This window comes from Dermatophagoides pteronyssinus, unplaced genomic scaffold, assembly GCF_027571235.1.
Source record: "Dermatophagoides pteronyssinus isolate colony J.1.1.1.1 unplaced genomic scaffold, Derpt_VIB-CSIC_2022.12 sq0008, whole genome shotgun sequence".
Classification (NCBI taxonomy): domain Eukaryota; kingdom Metazoa; phylum Arthropoda; class Arachnida; order Sarcoptiformes; family Pyroglyphidae; genus Dermatophagoides; species Dermatophagoides pteronyssinus.
Genome location: NW_027461532.1, coordinates 1,923,385 through 1,938,887, shown reverse-complemented (window position 1 = coordinate 1,938,887; position 15,503 = coordinate 1,923,385). Strand labels below are relative to the sequence as shown.

Below are 15,503 nucleotides of genomic sequence, written 5' to 3'. Positions count from 1 at the left end.
AGTAATGATAGAAAAATTTAATAATAAGATAAGATAAGATAGAAAAAAATGAATGTTTCATAAAATGATATTGAGTTAAAGTGAAAAAAAACGAAAAGAGGCACAAAGTGGATTGAAATTGAAATTAAAAAAAAATCAATCAATTAAAAGACTAGATGTAGTTCCAGTGGCTGTTGTTAATGGCGATGGTTGTGTTTGGGTTGGAAGATTTGAATTCAATTGAACGATTGGATCCATAATATTATTATTTTCGTTAATTAGATTTTGATTATTATTTAACAATGAATCAGTAAATTGTTGTTGTAAACTTCTTGGTAAAGAATTTGATTTCGTACGATTCACTTCCAATTGACGATGATTGAGTAACGGATTATCGGTTATTCCATCCAAAATCAATGATAAATCATTATTATTATTAATGGTGGTAGTAGTATTGGAATTATTATTAATTTCAATGCCAATAATCGGTGCTGGTCGTGATGTTGTTGTTTGTTGCGATAATGGTGTTGGTGATGAAAGCAAGAGATTTTCGAATTCTAGTCCATCGAATGTAGTAAAATGAGAATTGTTATTAGATGTTGATGATGAAATTTCTGATGGAGGAGGAGGTGGACGTTCCATTGGTGGTCCAAGATCGATAGATTGCTTAGATATTGGTATGATTGGTGGTGTACAAGATGAACGGCCACCATTAGAAACTGTTGTACTATTAGTAGCTGCCGATATGGATGATGATTTTTTCATCGGCCGCTGAGGTAAAGTTGGGGGAAGAGGTGGTGGCGGTGTGGGAGGTGGTCCATTACTGCTGGGACGATATCTTCCTGAATTTAGAGAATTCGAACGATCTAATGTCGAACCTGAAGATCGTGGCGGTAATGGTGGCGGCGGTAAAGTAGTAGCAACATTCATATCATCAATATTATCAACAACTGATTCGATTAGATTAGCTTTTTGGCCATTATTGTATAATGACATTGTTATGGCTGATGATGGTATCGAAAAAGAACGATTAATTCTATTTGCCAATTGATGTCCATCCGTTGTTCCATCTGTATTACGATTTGACGAATTGTTGACATTAACATCACAATAATCCATGCTATCATCTACTGAACTTTCATTATCTGGCAATAAATTGCAAAGATCAAGATCAGTATATTGAGGCACGGAATAAATACTATCTTCGACGGGTAGCTGTTTTGCTACTAATCGTGGCCGATGTTCAACATTAGAATTATGACGTTTAATAATAGCTGGATGTTGTTGATGTTGATCGCTGATATTGTTGGATGATGAAGTCGGTGGCAATGGTGGTAATGGTTTATTCTTCAAAGATTTTGTCCCTGGTGATTGATGATTAAAAGGTGGTGGCGGAGGAGGCTGTAATAATGGGGGCGTTCGTAATGATAAACGATCATGTTGATGTTGGCTGTGATGGTGATGATTATGCAAATGATTCGATTGTGACAAATTGGATGGATGAGCAATGATTGCTGTCGCTGTTGTTAATGAAGAATTCGAAGAAAGGGATGATGTATCCGATGACGATGATTGTGATATTTCACCAATGCTTACATTATCCGAATGATTGGTACGTTGTGGTATAGGTGGTAATGGCTGTGACAGTATTGATGGCCTATTGTGATTAGAAACATTTGGACACCATAATAATGCTTGTGAAGTTTCAATGTTTGCTTGATGAACAGTGGTGCGCATTGTTGAAAATCGTTCCAAAAGTCGTGTATGTAATGGCCTAACAGCGGTCGGTGCTAATCGACCATGAAGTTGTAGACCAGCTTCAACTAATTGAATTTGTTGTGCAATGCGATCTTTTAGACGGGTAACATTTGTTGCTTGATCAGGATTGGCGGATAAAAATTCCGATCCAAGAAACGCTTCAATATATTTGGCAACACCTCCATTGACGGCTGCATCCAATATGCCTTGCAAACGCATCGATAATGGTGCAATCGATTCGGGTCGATTAGCAGATTCTTGTCCTGCACCACCATAAGTTTGTATGAGTTTCGATAGTTCTGAATTTTTATTCTCAATAGTTTCACAAGCATTTTCAATCGGCGATAAATATGTGACTAATGTCGATGTTACTTTGAACATACGCAACATTCCTGGTAATGATTGTTCTGTCGTATAAATAGTTCGTTCGATCCATAATGATTTGAATTCGTTGTTAGGATCAAATGGCCCACGTTGAATAGGACGATCTTGACTGAATTGTCGTACGGAATTCGTTTGATAATATTGTAATGCTTGGTGATCGGCAGGACCAAATAAATCGGCTGCTATAGGCAATTCAGGTATTGGTTTTACTGAAAATATTTGTATATATTGACATTTAGATTCGGTAATATTTTCATCTGTAGGTATAACTTTGGTCAACAATTGAGCATCAGGAAATTCTCGCTGAATACGATGAGTAAAAGAAGAGATTTTCTCAAATTCTAAACCACGAAATATGAATGTAGAATTTTGCAAAAATGATGGAAAATCCATGCCATAAAATGATACACGAAAATATTCATTATCAGGACGATGTTCGGTAAGAATCTTGTCCAATAGTTCGGCATTACGTTTTAATATGGCGGATAATTTTCGATATTTAAAATTACGTTCATAAACCTGTTGTAGATCTTTACAGACACGAATACCTTCTTCCCAACAATGACCTTTCTCAAAATAATTCAACATAGTTTGGCACAGAGATTCTTTACGCGATGATTCCGTTGACCATGTTAATTGATCAGCTTGTAATTTGAGGGTGAAACCGGCTTCGGCAAAATTGCCTTATCAAGAAAGAATTGAATAATCAGAAACAAATGAAAATAAAAGTGTAAAAAACACATACCGAGTAATGTGTGAATATTGGCCAATTTTTCCAAATATCTGGACATGATTGTTTTACGGTTCATCGAATCAATATCATCCAAACAAAAACGTAATAACGTATAGGTACAGATTAATAGACGATCATCACAGCCAATTTCAGGATCCATACAGTTTTGTGGTAATTTTAATGATGAAGCAGAAGACATGGCGACATTTTTAGGTGTCGAAGATTTACGTTTCAATTCATTACGATAATCGATTAATAATGTTAGAAATCTGGATATAGATCGAACTAGTTTCAATCCATCTACCGACCAAACAGGTTTTTGTACATTAATCTTGTCTGATAAACTAATGAAAAGAGAAAAGTTTTTTTCGGGAAAAAAATTAAACCGGGATGTTTAAATCATTTTTTTTAAATTTTACACTTACATTTGAGTGAATAACTCTTTGAATTGTTGATCACATTCCGTTCGATGGGCGACGACATCCAATTTATCTAAAAGAGCAGCTTCAACCTGACAAAATGGACGAATAAAAAGACTTGAAAAAAGAAAGAAAAGAGCGACATACCTGTTTGAAATTAGCATTAGCCATATAATCAACCATCAGCATATCATAGAATATCGGTATAGTAGCACAACGAAGTTCTAATTCCGGTACTAATGTTACATCAATAAACGATCCAACTAGATTCGGTATAAATGATATTTTAAAGGGTCCGATTAGATCCCAACAGGAAACCAATTCAAAACCCATTATAATACGCATATCACAACCATATACATCCAATATGAAACGTCTTTTTTCCCATGATGATGATGATGGCAATGAAGATGATTGTTCTAATTGTAATCGAGATTGTGTAAGAAAAGCAATAGCTAATTTAAAATACATTCGCCATATTGTTTCGTCAAAATGTTCCTGGCCAAGAAATTTATGTGACATTATTGTACGTAACATTGTAAGCGAATGTAACATTATACGATTGATGGCCATTTTAATTTCGAACCAATTATCCGGAAAATAATATAATGCATTGAGAAAGACAGCGAATAAATTCAATAATAATTCTTTACATTGACTTTGAGATCGTTTTTCAAATAATTTTTCAAAATGTTTTGCTGACATATAATCGAATAGTACCATTAAACAAATTATTAATGTTCCAAGATAATCATTTGTTTCTGTTGAATCCATATGATTACCAGTTATTCTTGTATGACGATGATGATGATGATCAATCAGTACATGATCGAATGATGTCGGAACAATGCCGATCAATTCTATTATATGTTCAACAATCGATTCAACCACACCAAATGATAACATTTCAATTTCTCGCTCATTTGGATGATGAATACAACGTTGCCCGGCACGACGTACTAAACATGGATCAAATTTTCCTGAATTATCAATCAAAAATACAATAATATCACGAAGAATATTCAATGAATATCTTGATTCTCCAATACAGATATTCAACATTCGTATGTATGTATCCAGCAATTCTAATCGTGCTTCTTCATCAATCATCCATACGTATGGATATTTAATTGATTGTTGTAGCAATGATAATTTTGCATTAATAATTGTCGATGGTTTCTTCTTCAATATAGGTGTTGCGGAATTCGTTGGTGTTATCGATGATGATGATGATGAACCAGTGGGTGAAAAACATTCTGATAGACGATTATTGATTGAAGATGATGATGCTGCTGAATGATTATTTAGTTGAACTAATGATTGAACCAATTTTGCCATTTCGAATGGCCGAAGAATTTGCGAAAGGAATTCAAATGCATTAGGTAAAGAATTCAAGGCCGCTTCTTGTATGGCGACAATAAGATAATCATCGGATGATTTACATTCACTATTAAGCAACCGTTGAATTGATTCAAAAAGCGAAAGTAATTCTATTTTAAATTGATCATCGTTTTGAAGATCCGAATTTTCTATCATTAAATTGCCTGTTATGGATGCACGAGTATATAGAATTCTTGATTGAACAATAATTTTCAAAATCCAATCTAGCACTGACAGACAACGTAGAATAAATTCGAGATCACGTTTCGTAACGGTTGTCGTTGATGAATCAACAGATGTTCGGTCACTATTTGTTTGCTGTATGGAAACAATGACCATTTCAACATAACGTCGTACACATGAGATTAAACCTGAATATACTAATGGTGCTGAAAATTGTTTTTCGATATATTTTTCCAATGCTGAACGATAGGATACAAATTTCGGATCATTAAGTGTTTTGAAAAAATCGATCAATACACGAAAAATTGATAGTGTTCGCTGAGATAATCCAGATGAATTCGTAATTGTAACAGTATTGACTGTGGTCATTGTAAACAATGCAAATAATGCATCAAGAATATCTTCAAGAAATTTAACCATTTCTTCACCTGGAACACGACTAAGTCGTTGTAATGAATCGAATACCTGATCCAATTGTAATGATGACCATTTTAACAATGATAAAATATCGGAATTCTGTGTTAACTTTGAAGAGATTAATACCGTTTTCACATGAAACATTTCTTTAGATGAACGAGAATTCAATAATGATTGTGCTGATGATGATAACAACGATGATGAGGATAATGATGTCGTTGTTGAATTCAATGATATTGAACTTTGGGAATTCATTGATCCTTTGCGATCTTTCAAATGATTTGGACTCCATGGAATTTGTTGCAGATAAAAACGGCTATCGTCAAGTTTACGTTCATTATCACATTTATAGATATATAGTTCATGTTCACCATCCGAAAGACATGCACCATTTTGATCGGCTAACGGTAGAAATGAAAATCCAAGAAATTTACGTTCACGCTCTTTCGATGAACAATGACAAAATGTAAAACGTAAATGAGCCATTTCAAATTGTTCCAACGGTACATTTATTTTTAAATGTTCAAACCATTTTGGGGAATTTTGATGATATTGAATATGTGAACGATAAATAGTAACCGGATCGGCATTTATACCAGAATAAATTGCACGTTCTTGTATACCATTTTCAGTGATAAGACAAACGGATACTTCAATATTTTTTGCTATTGTTTTACCTGAAAAATTAAAATGATTAAAAAGGAAAATAATAATAAAATTTATTCAAAACATACCTCCTTTCTCAAATTCAGCCGATTCTAATGTTAAATAGAAATCATTTCGAAAATGACCGGCTGTAATAAGATCACCGAAACAACGTTTCTGAATGAGAACAAAATTATTCTGATTATTTGAACAATCAACCGTTGATGAAGGACAATCATTCGATTTTGAATTATGATTACGATTATGAGTTAACAAGAGATAATCGGCCAATGATAATGTTGGACATTGAATATTTGTATTTTCAATTGATTTTTTCACCTGTACATTGTTTGTATTGATCATTAATTCGCTGATAAATTTTGCGCAGACAACCAATTGATATGAATTTGCTGCCAACATTGATAACTTTGAGATCGATGATGAAGAATTCTGTTGTGATGATAATGATGACGATGATGAGAATGATGACGATGATTGACCAGATGAAAGGCCAACAGTTTGACGATTATGCTTTAATAATGTTTCAAGTATAGATACGGTCAGATCACCTTCATATAAACGAACTGTCAATGGTAATAACAATGATTCATCGGAAAATAGAATCCTAAACAAAAGTGATTCATTTTGAAATAATTCCGGTGATGGCCGTATTTCTTTATCACGGCTAACCAATTCCAATAATGGTATCACAGCAAAACCAACGGAACGTTTAAATGAATGTGTCATTGCTGTTTGTGATGATGAATGTGAATCCGATGAAGAATCAATGGATGATGAATCGGGTGTTATTTTACTATCACCATTATTATTAGTATTGGAATTACTTGAAAATGAATTCGACACAAATGATGTAAGTGATGAAAGAGAATTTGAAGCAGCAGCTGCAGCTGATGATCCAATTGAACCTGCCGATGATATTGTATGGAAAACGGATTGACCAGTTGTTGACAACGATGCGGATAAAACTGATTTGCCAACACTATTGCGACTATTATCATTAGTTAATGTTCGTCCAAAACGCCAAACTTGCACAATTAGATAATAATTTGATGCATCTGAATGTTGTGATGAATGTTGATGATTAAACAAATGATGATGATGATGACCGTGTGCAGAACTAAGATTCTGTGGTGTTCGTTTGGAAAGAACATCAAGAAATAATGCCCGATTTACTTGATTACGGGAACTACGACTTGATGATGATGAGGATGAATGATTGGATGGTAAACGGTAACAGAATTTTTCAGTCAATACTTCATAACTAGCAACATTTGTTGAAGAATTTGTTGTTGTAGTATCTGATTGATCCGTTTGGTTATGATTACATCGAACTATATAAACTTCAATTTGTAATTGATCCGAATCCAATGTATGACTATTCCCACCGGATGTTGAACCATTATTTGTCGCTGAGGAAAGAGCAAAATTAGCATCACGTATAGTGAACAATAAATGACGCCGAAATTTTCGAATCAAATTATTTGAATTTGTTGTTGCCGGTGTCGTTTTCGGCGTTGTTGTTGTTGGTGATGGTGTTAAGAATGATGAAAATGAATGTCGGTGTTGATTAATTGATGTTGTTATATTTGAACGAAATTTCTGATTAAAACCACGATTAATTTGATTGTAATAATCAAGTATTTGTGGTAGATATCTACATTGATCTTTTCGGGTTGGATAATAGGGAAAAAATTTTGTACGCTGTTTAATTCGTTCAATCAATGATTTATGATGGTTGTCATTGATGAGAAAATTTTCAATTTGATATTGTCCAATACATTGATCATTTGATTTTAATGTTTGAAGAATATTTGTACCATGTGTAAAACTGGGCATTATGTCCATGTTAAGATGTTGATTTCCTTGATTTAATTTACATAAAATACGTTCATATAGATCTTCAAGATTTGAATCCAACATTGTAGATGTATTGGATGTGTTGATTATGTTTTTCATCGATTCAATCGAATTATTTGATGATATTGTACGTTGACATTCATCGATGGATATATCACCATCTACATGACCAATTCCACTATTAACATCATTATCATTATCAACATTATCATTATCATCATGATCTTCACCCAAATAAAGTCTTGCAAATGGATCTTTGGGATCGGAATTTATTTTCAACATTTGATTACGTCGACGACGCCATAATGTTGGTGCTAGATCACAACCTAATGTAGTAGATATTAATTCAAATAATTCATAGATAAGATTTCGTACGATTAAAAATTTTTCAATATTAATATTTAACCGATAATAATTCCAGATGAGCAAATGATACCATTCACGTAATGTTCGTATAACCTGTAGATATAATGGATCTAATAATGTATAATAAAAAAATGCCATTGAATTATCATTGTCTTCCGATCGTAAACGATATTGACGATAATCATCAAATACATGAATGAAATTTGCTGGAAATATACCCAATTGTTGTTGTTGTTGTTTACTATGGTTCATGTGAGTCGTGTTGTTATTTATAGTCGAATCATATAGACGATATCCACGATACCATTGATTACCATAACATTCAACAATAATGACAATATCACCCAATAATATAGGTAAATATCGATTTTGTTTATCTTTCAATGATGATGATTGTGATGGTTGAAAATTATGGATAGCTATTCCAACCACTTCCGGTTCTATTAACGTCCATTTATTATTATTATTATTATTATAGGACATCATATTGATAGATGATGATCTATCATGATGATGATCAATCGTATGAAATAATGAAGATGATGATGACGATGATGAAGATGATGATAATGATGAGGTACAAGAAAAACTTGCATGTCGTTGTCGTCGTCGTAATCGATGATTATGTATAAATGATTTATTCGTTTGATTTATCATTGATGATGATGAAGATGATGGCTGTAATCTTTCATTCATAATTAAAATATTATTATCAAGATGATAATGATGATAATTTCGAAATATTGTCTGTTGATTTGATATGGATGTTGTGGTTGTCGTCGTCGTAGTAGATGTCAATGATAATAACGTTGTTGTTGTTGTTGCTGCTGTTGATGAGACTGATGTAGTCGTCATCATTGTTGATGGATAACATTGTTGATGATGATCAATAATTGATAAATTTGTCAATTGATTTAAATTGATTGAATTCATTGAATGATGACGATTATGATGATTATTATTATTTATTGGTGATTTATTATTACTATTATTCATCATCATTATTTGATTATTTTAAATTCATTGACAAACTTGAAATGATCGATGAATCCATTCGACAATGTGATTTGATACAGATTTTTTTCAAAAAAAAATGGCACATTCATTCGAATTTTTTCCTGCTTTTTCAGCAATAAATAGTCATATCAGCTGCCAATTGCCAATGGTTTCCATCGTTTTAAAAATGATAATGTTGCCGATGTTGTTGATCAATTTATTTTGTTAACCTAGAAACAACAGAAAGCAAGGGGAAAAAATAGATTTAAAAAAAATTCAAAGATTTAAATCACAAATGTATTTTGTTTGTAGAAAAATTATCATGATCACCACCATCATCATGCAACCATGTAGTGATTTTGAATAATCTCAAATCTCCACATCGTAAACAAACGTAAAAATAGAGAGTAGATTTGAGAAAGAGAAACCCGCTTTATTCAAAAAACAGAAATGAATTTTTTTTTTAAAAATTCAAAACCATGTCTGAAATATAGCCAATGATAATTTGATAATAATTCATATTATAAGATTTGACACTTTATTTGATTGGTCATTCAACAAAAAAAAAAAATGATAGTGATGATGATATGATGTATTTATTTGAAATCAAAAATTTCATTTTCGATTTCATTTCACAAATATAAAAAACATTTCCAAAAATGAAACAATAGAATTATAGACCAAAAATAGAAATGGATAGATTATCTATTGAAAAGAAGAAAAAAAATCGATTCATCATTGATGGATTGTCACCGAATGGATCATCATCATCCATCAATTTGAAGATTCGATTTCGTTGTTGTTTTTTTTTTTTTTGAATTTCCGAACAAAACAAGATAATTTTATCATATTTTTTTTTCTTGATTGTCTTCGCATCAAAATTTTTTTGGAAGAAAATTCTTTTTCTCTTTTGACTTTATTTTTTTCCTACGAAAAAAATGGAGATTTCATTTCATTTTAGGTTTTTCACTTGGAAAAAAAATAGAAAACCAAATACCCAAATATATAGGATTGTCAAGTCCAAGAGAAAAAAAATCTGACCTAAACCATCATCATCCTTAGGATAAGTTGTTTAAACAATGTCAATGTATAATCATTATCATTATACATTCAAGAAAAAAGATACGAAAAAAATATATAGAAAGAAAGATGATAACAATTTTTATCATCATCATCATCATTAGAAAACCATCATGGAATGTTAAGTTTTTTTTTCTCAACAACAACAACAACAAAAAATTATCATATTATTCGACTGGATAATAAACTAAACAATTAGGAACAGCATTTTACTTATTATTATTATGGCAAACGAAAAACGTTTTAAAAATATTTTTAGTTTCACAAACAAAACAAAACAAAACAAAATTTAAATCCTCTCTGCAATCATAATGATAATAATGGGTGTTTATTTTCTCTTGAACACAACAATGACAAATTCCATAGCTGAAAAGTTTACATGTTGTAATTGTAAATACAGTGTGTAACTAGCTACCTGCAATATACAATCTGAATTTATACCGTTATACTATAACGTGGAATGACATACCGAATAGAAATGAAATAGAATATAGAGAAAGATGTCAAAGATCTAGTCAGAGATTAGAGACAAAACAAAAACAGGTACATTTTTTTGTTACTGTTGTCGATATTGCAAATGAAAAAATTCAAACAATTTTTACCCACAGGTGTTTATTTTGTTTTTGTTTTTTTGAAGATCATCATTGGCGGAAAAACAGCAAATATTTCAACATAAAAAAAACTATTTGAATTTAAAATCTTTTGAATGAATGTTGATTTCCTGAAAAAAATCTGATATTACTATGATGATTATGATTATGATAGATTCAAATGTCATATCAAGATGTAACGAAATAAAAAAAACAAGTTTTCAATTACAAGTGACAATTTTTTTAGTGTATGGAAAAAAACTCTAATCAAAATATAATAATCAAATGACCAGCATCCTCATCATCATAATGATGATAAATTGAAATGATGAAAATCAGAACAAAGTATGAAGAGAGAGAGAGAAAGAAGATAAGAAGAGAATTAAATTAACCTAATAATGTGTAATTGGAAAACGAAATTGAATTGAAATGGATGAATGCCGTGCAACATCATTATCATAATCATATGCAATGTCACATTGTTCAACAAACAAAAAACCGGACATTCAATAATAACAATTCATTTTGTAAAAGAAGTTTTCTATTTATGGAAACACACATATTACATGAAATTTTCAAAAAAAAATGTGATTCAATTATTCAGGAGAAAACAAACCTGTAAAGATGATGATCATTCATGAATTCATTTTGAATGAATATGATGTTTGTACAGTTATGTTGGTTAAGGTGTGCAATAATGATTCAAGGATGTTTTGATGCGTTTTGTTTTGTTTTTTTTTTTTTGTTGGTTTCAACAATGAAAACGGAGGATGTAAGGTAATAATTGTTGAGAAGTTTGCTTTTATTGTTGTTGGAATCGAACACACAGTTAGTTTAGATTTCACTTGGAATTAACAAAATTATAAAAAAGATTATTTATCAAAGCTTTTTTTTCTTTGCATCTATATTAGAAATGAAACATCATTTGAGATCATTTTGTTTCAGCAAAAAAGAAAGAAAAACAATTGAAAAAATCACAAAATCAATTATTGAATGAATGAATGAATGAATGATGTGAAAAAATGAAAAAATCAAAATGGACATGGGAAAAAAAATCTTGTTGTTGTTTGTTCCAAATGGATCATTTCATTTCGTTTATTTTTCTTTTTTGTTGGATTCGATTGTTTACGATATTTTTTTTTTTATCCATCTGTCCACACACACTGTTGGTTTTTCGAATGTTATGAAAGCTCAATACGACTACACTGAACACACAGACACAGAAGACTCGAATAAAAAGGGAGGGAGGAAGGAATTATTGAATGAATGAATGAATGAATTGATGGAACCTTTTTTTTCTTCTTCTTCTTCTCTCACTACCACTAGCATTCGAATTTTCAAATTTTTTTTTTCGCACCATCATTCGCTTTTTCTCTCTCTCTCTCCGTTTCCCCCCTCACTTATCTTTGTATCGTGTGAAATTCATAATGTAGTGGACACAATGGATAAAATTGACCAACGTAAGAAAATTTTCTGTTATTCTTGTTTAGATTAGGAATTGAAGAACAAAAAAAATATGATATTTACGTAATCATTAAAAACATAACTATTGTGACTTTTCTTATATGAGATTCATACACTGTTGTGTGTGTGTGTGTGTGTGTGTGTATCCACGAAAGATTTCGACTCGTCCATTTGAAAGATGATACCCTTATGATAATGATTTTAATGGTGGTGGTGGTCATTTATCTAAATCTCCACCCATCAATCGCCAATAATGGTTTTTTTTTTACAGAAATCAAATATCGAAATATCATTATCGTTTGGATACCAAAAAATATTAATTAAAAATTGATTCCTAAACAGTAAAAAATGAATTTGAAATTGATAAATTTTATCTTGTTTTTTGTGAAAAAAAATTAATAACATCTATCACCACTAGATGGCAAATCCTGTATTATTGAATGAAAAATATCAAATTGGTTTTTTTTAACCAATGATAGATGGCGGTAAAAGGGTGAAAAAATCCAACCCATTTTTTTCAAAATATATATTTTATTCAAATTGTTTTAACACTTTCGCTACAACAAAAAAGAAAAGAAAAGAAACAGAAAAGAAATCAAACAGAATAATGTACATTTCTAAGAAATAAAAGAAAAGAAAATTAAATTTAAAATTCAAAATAGTTTCATCATCATCATCATCATTCATCAAACTGTATCATCATCATTGTCAACATTATTATTATTTTTCAAAATCCCGGATATTTTGTTGTTTTTTTCAAGGCCATTATCAATCATTGACAAATCATTTTGACTGCTAATTTTTCAAATGATGATGACCTGTAAGTTTTTTTTTGATTTGATTTTGTCTTTTCATTTTGAAAAAAAAGAAATAATTTTAAAGAAAATTGAATGAATGAAAACTTGATTCCAAACACATACGATTTTATGTATGTTGTGATTCTACGCAATGAACAATGAACTTCTTATGCTTTTTTGTTGATAAATTATCTAGGCTCAGGAAAAAAAAAAAAAAAATTCAGGGCTACCGACCCGATCAATTCGTCTGTCGGTTATAAGAGTAAAAGTATTGTTAATGATGATGTTGATGTTGATGATGATTTGACCTAATTATTTGTGGAATATTTTTTTTCCCGGACAAACGACGACGACAACAACAACAACAGAAATTCTGGATGCTTTTGGAACAACGAACCCGGCCGAAGTTCATCCAGTAGTGGTATCTTTTGAAAGAAGTGGTTATCTGGTTGTTTTTTGGAACAACAACAACAACAATAACTATAACGATAACTTTAAGAAAAATGGCCCGCCAAAAAACTAAATAAAAAAAACAAAAATGATAAATAAAAATAAGAAAATTTACGCGCATATATTCCACGTTATAAAATGGATGAAGTAAAAAAAAGAAAAAAGAAAATTGGATCAAGAGCATAGAGGTTCTGTATTCTTTATTTTATTTTTTCTTTTTCTTGATTGATAATAATAAATATTCACTATATGGTGAAAGTGAACAACAACAACAACAAAATTCTAATGAAAATTCTGAAACGAATTGAGAGCAACATCGGTCATTGGGTCAGACATCCACACACACACACACACATTACAGTGACAGCAGAACAGAATATTCTTATGTGAACACATGTATTATACATTATTATATTCTATTCGATTGTTGTTCCATACACAGATATCGTATCGTTGATCATGATCCAGAAAAATATAAAAACGGGTATAAGAATGAAAATTATATAGAAAAAAAAATCGATACATCATGATGATGATGATGATGATGATGTTTTAAATAATAGTGGATCAATCGATAAATGGTAGTGGTATTAATTTTCATTTTTTTTTTTTTTGATCCAATCACATCCTACACATTTTGGTTTTGGTCATGTTGTTTTTTGCTTCTTCTCTCTTTATTTTCATCCACATAGCTGTAATTCTTATTATTATCCAGATGAATAAATTGAATAGGGGATAGGAAAGGATATGATAGGATCCTGGAAGTATATCATTTCAGTATATATATCTCATTCTCTCTCTCTCTTTTCTGGTAATTTTTGTTGGAAAAGTTGTTGTTGTTGGCAAATGCCACACCCGAATATATGTATGTATTGGCAATATCATAGGAGATTATTATAGGGGGTGGGGTATATAAAAAAGGGGGGCAAAACGAAACAAAACAAAACAAAACAAATCCAAACCTTTAACACACACACACACACACATGCTTTTCTTTCTTTGATAATAATTCTGATGGTTTTGCCGATTTCTCGTTTGTTTATTTGGTTTGGTTTGGTTTGGTTTGGTTTGTTTCAGTTAATTTCTTATTCCAATTGGATCGATTTTTGATTTTTATATATATATTTCATTTGGGTGCAGTGCACTTGAGTTTTGTTTTTGTTTTGTTTTGTATATAAAATTGATCAAGAATCTATAGATGGCGTAAAAAGAATTTTTTTTTGCTGTTATGAAAATCAATATCGAACGAATAATGTTTGATTTGGAAAATATTGATAATTTTTTTTCTTTGCACGATGGTCATGATGATAAGAGAAGAGAAAATCAATTTATAATCCGATAAATTGATAATTGGGATAATTCAAATTGTGGATTAATTTGGAAAAACAAAGGATTTGATCTTAAAGGATTCAATTTTTTTCTTATTAAATCATCTTTATCATTTCATTATCGATTCTATTTATTAGATTTTAAAAATGTAACGATATCTATGTACGGACTATTGTCGGCATGAATACAACAACAACAACAACAACAACAACAGTAAACATAGTGGCATCGATTGATGATAATGATGATGATGATGATGTAATATTTGTTATACTGAATCCAAAACACATTTTTTTTCTTTTTGTTTCACATTACACACATGTAAATATTGTTATATACAACAGAATTTATATATAAATGTTTATACATCCTAATACATATATAGATAGATATACAAAAAAGCGGCATTATATATTTAAATAATTTTTATATACAGTGTATATGAACCAAAGAAGAAGAAGAAGAAAAATATCTGCTCAAAAAGCATCCTTCATCATCATCAACATCATAATCGTTTGTCGTCGTAACCGTAAGAATTGTTGAAAACGAAAAACGTAAAAGTAAAAGAAGAAAATAAAGACAAAATTCCACCACCACCACCACCAATACCCCCCTTTTTATTGAAGAAATCTTATAATATTCTTGGTCTTTACAT

The 15,503-nt window shown here is 30.8% G+C and overlaps 1 protein-coding gene across 1 annotated transcript; it reads right to left on the bottom strand.

Moving 5' to 3' along the window:
- Positions 1–2: 2 nt before the first annotated feature.
- Positions 3–12,040, bottom strand: LOC113795520 (uncharacterized). Its single transcript, XM_075820946.1, has 6 exons — positions 11,425–12,040; positions 5,988–9,368; positions 3,421–5,930; positions 3,280–3,365; positions 2,867–3,198; positions 3–2,804 (listed from the first exon to the last, which is right to left on the bottom strand). The coding sequence occupies exons 2-6, from the start codon at positions 9,142–9,144 to the stop codon at positions 136–138; spliced, it is 8,754 nt and encodes a 2,917-aa protein (XP_075677061.1). The 5' UTR covers positions 9,145–9,368; positions 11,425–12,040; the 3' UTR covers positions 3–135.
- Positions 12,041–15,503: the final 3,463 nt, after the last annotated feature.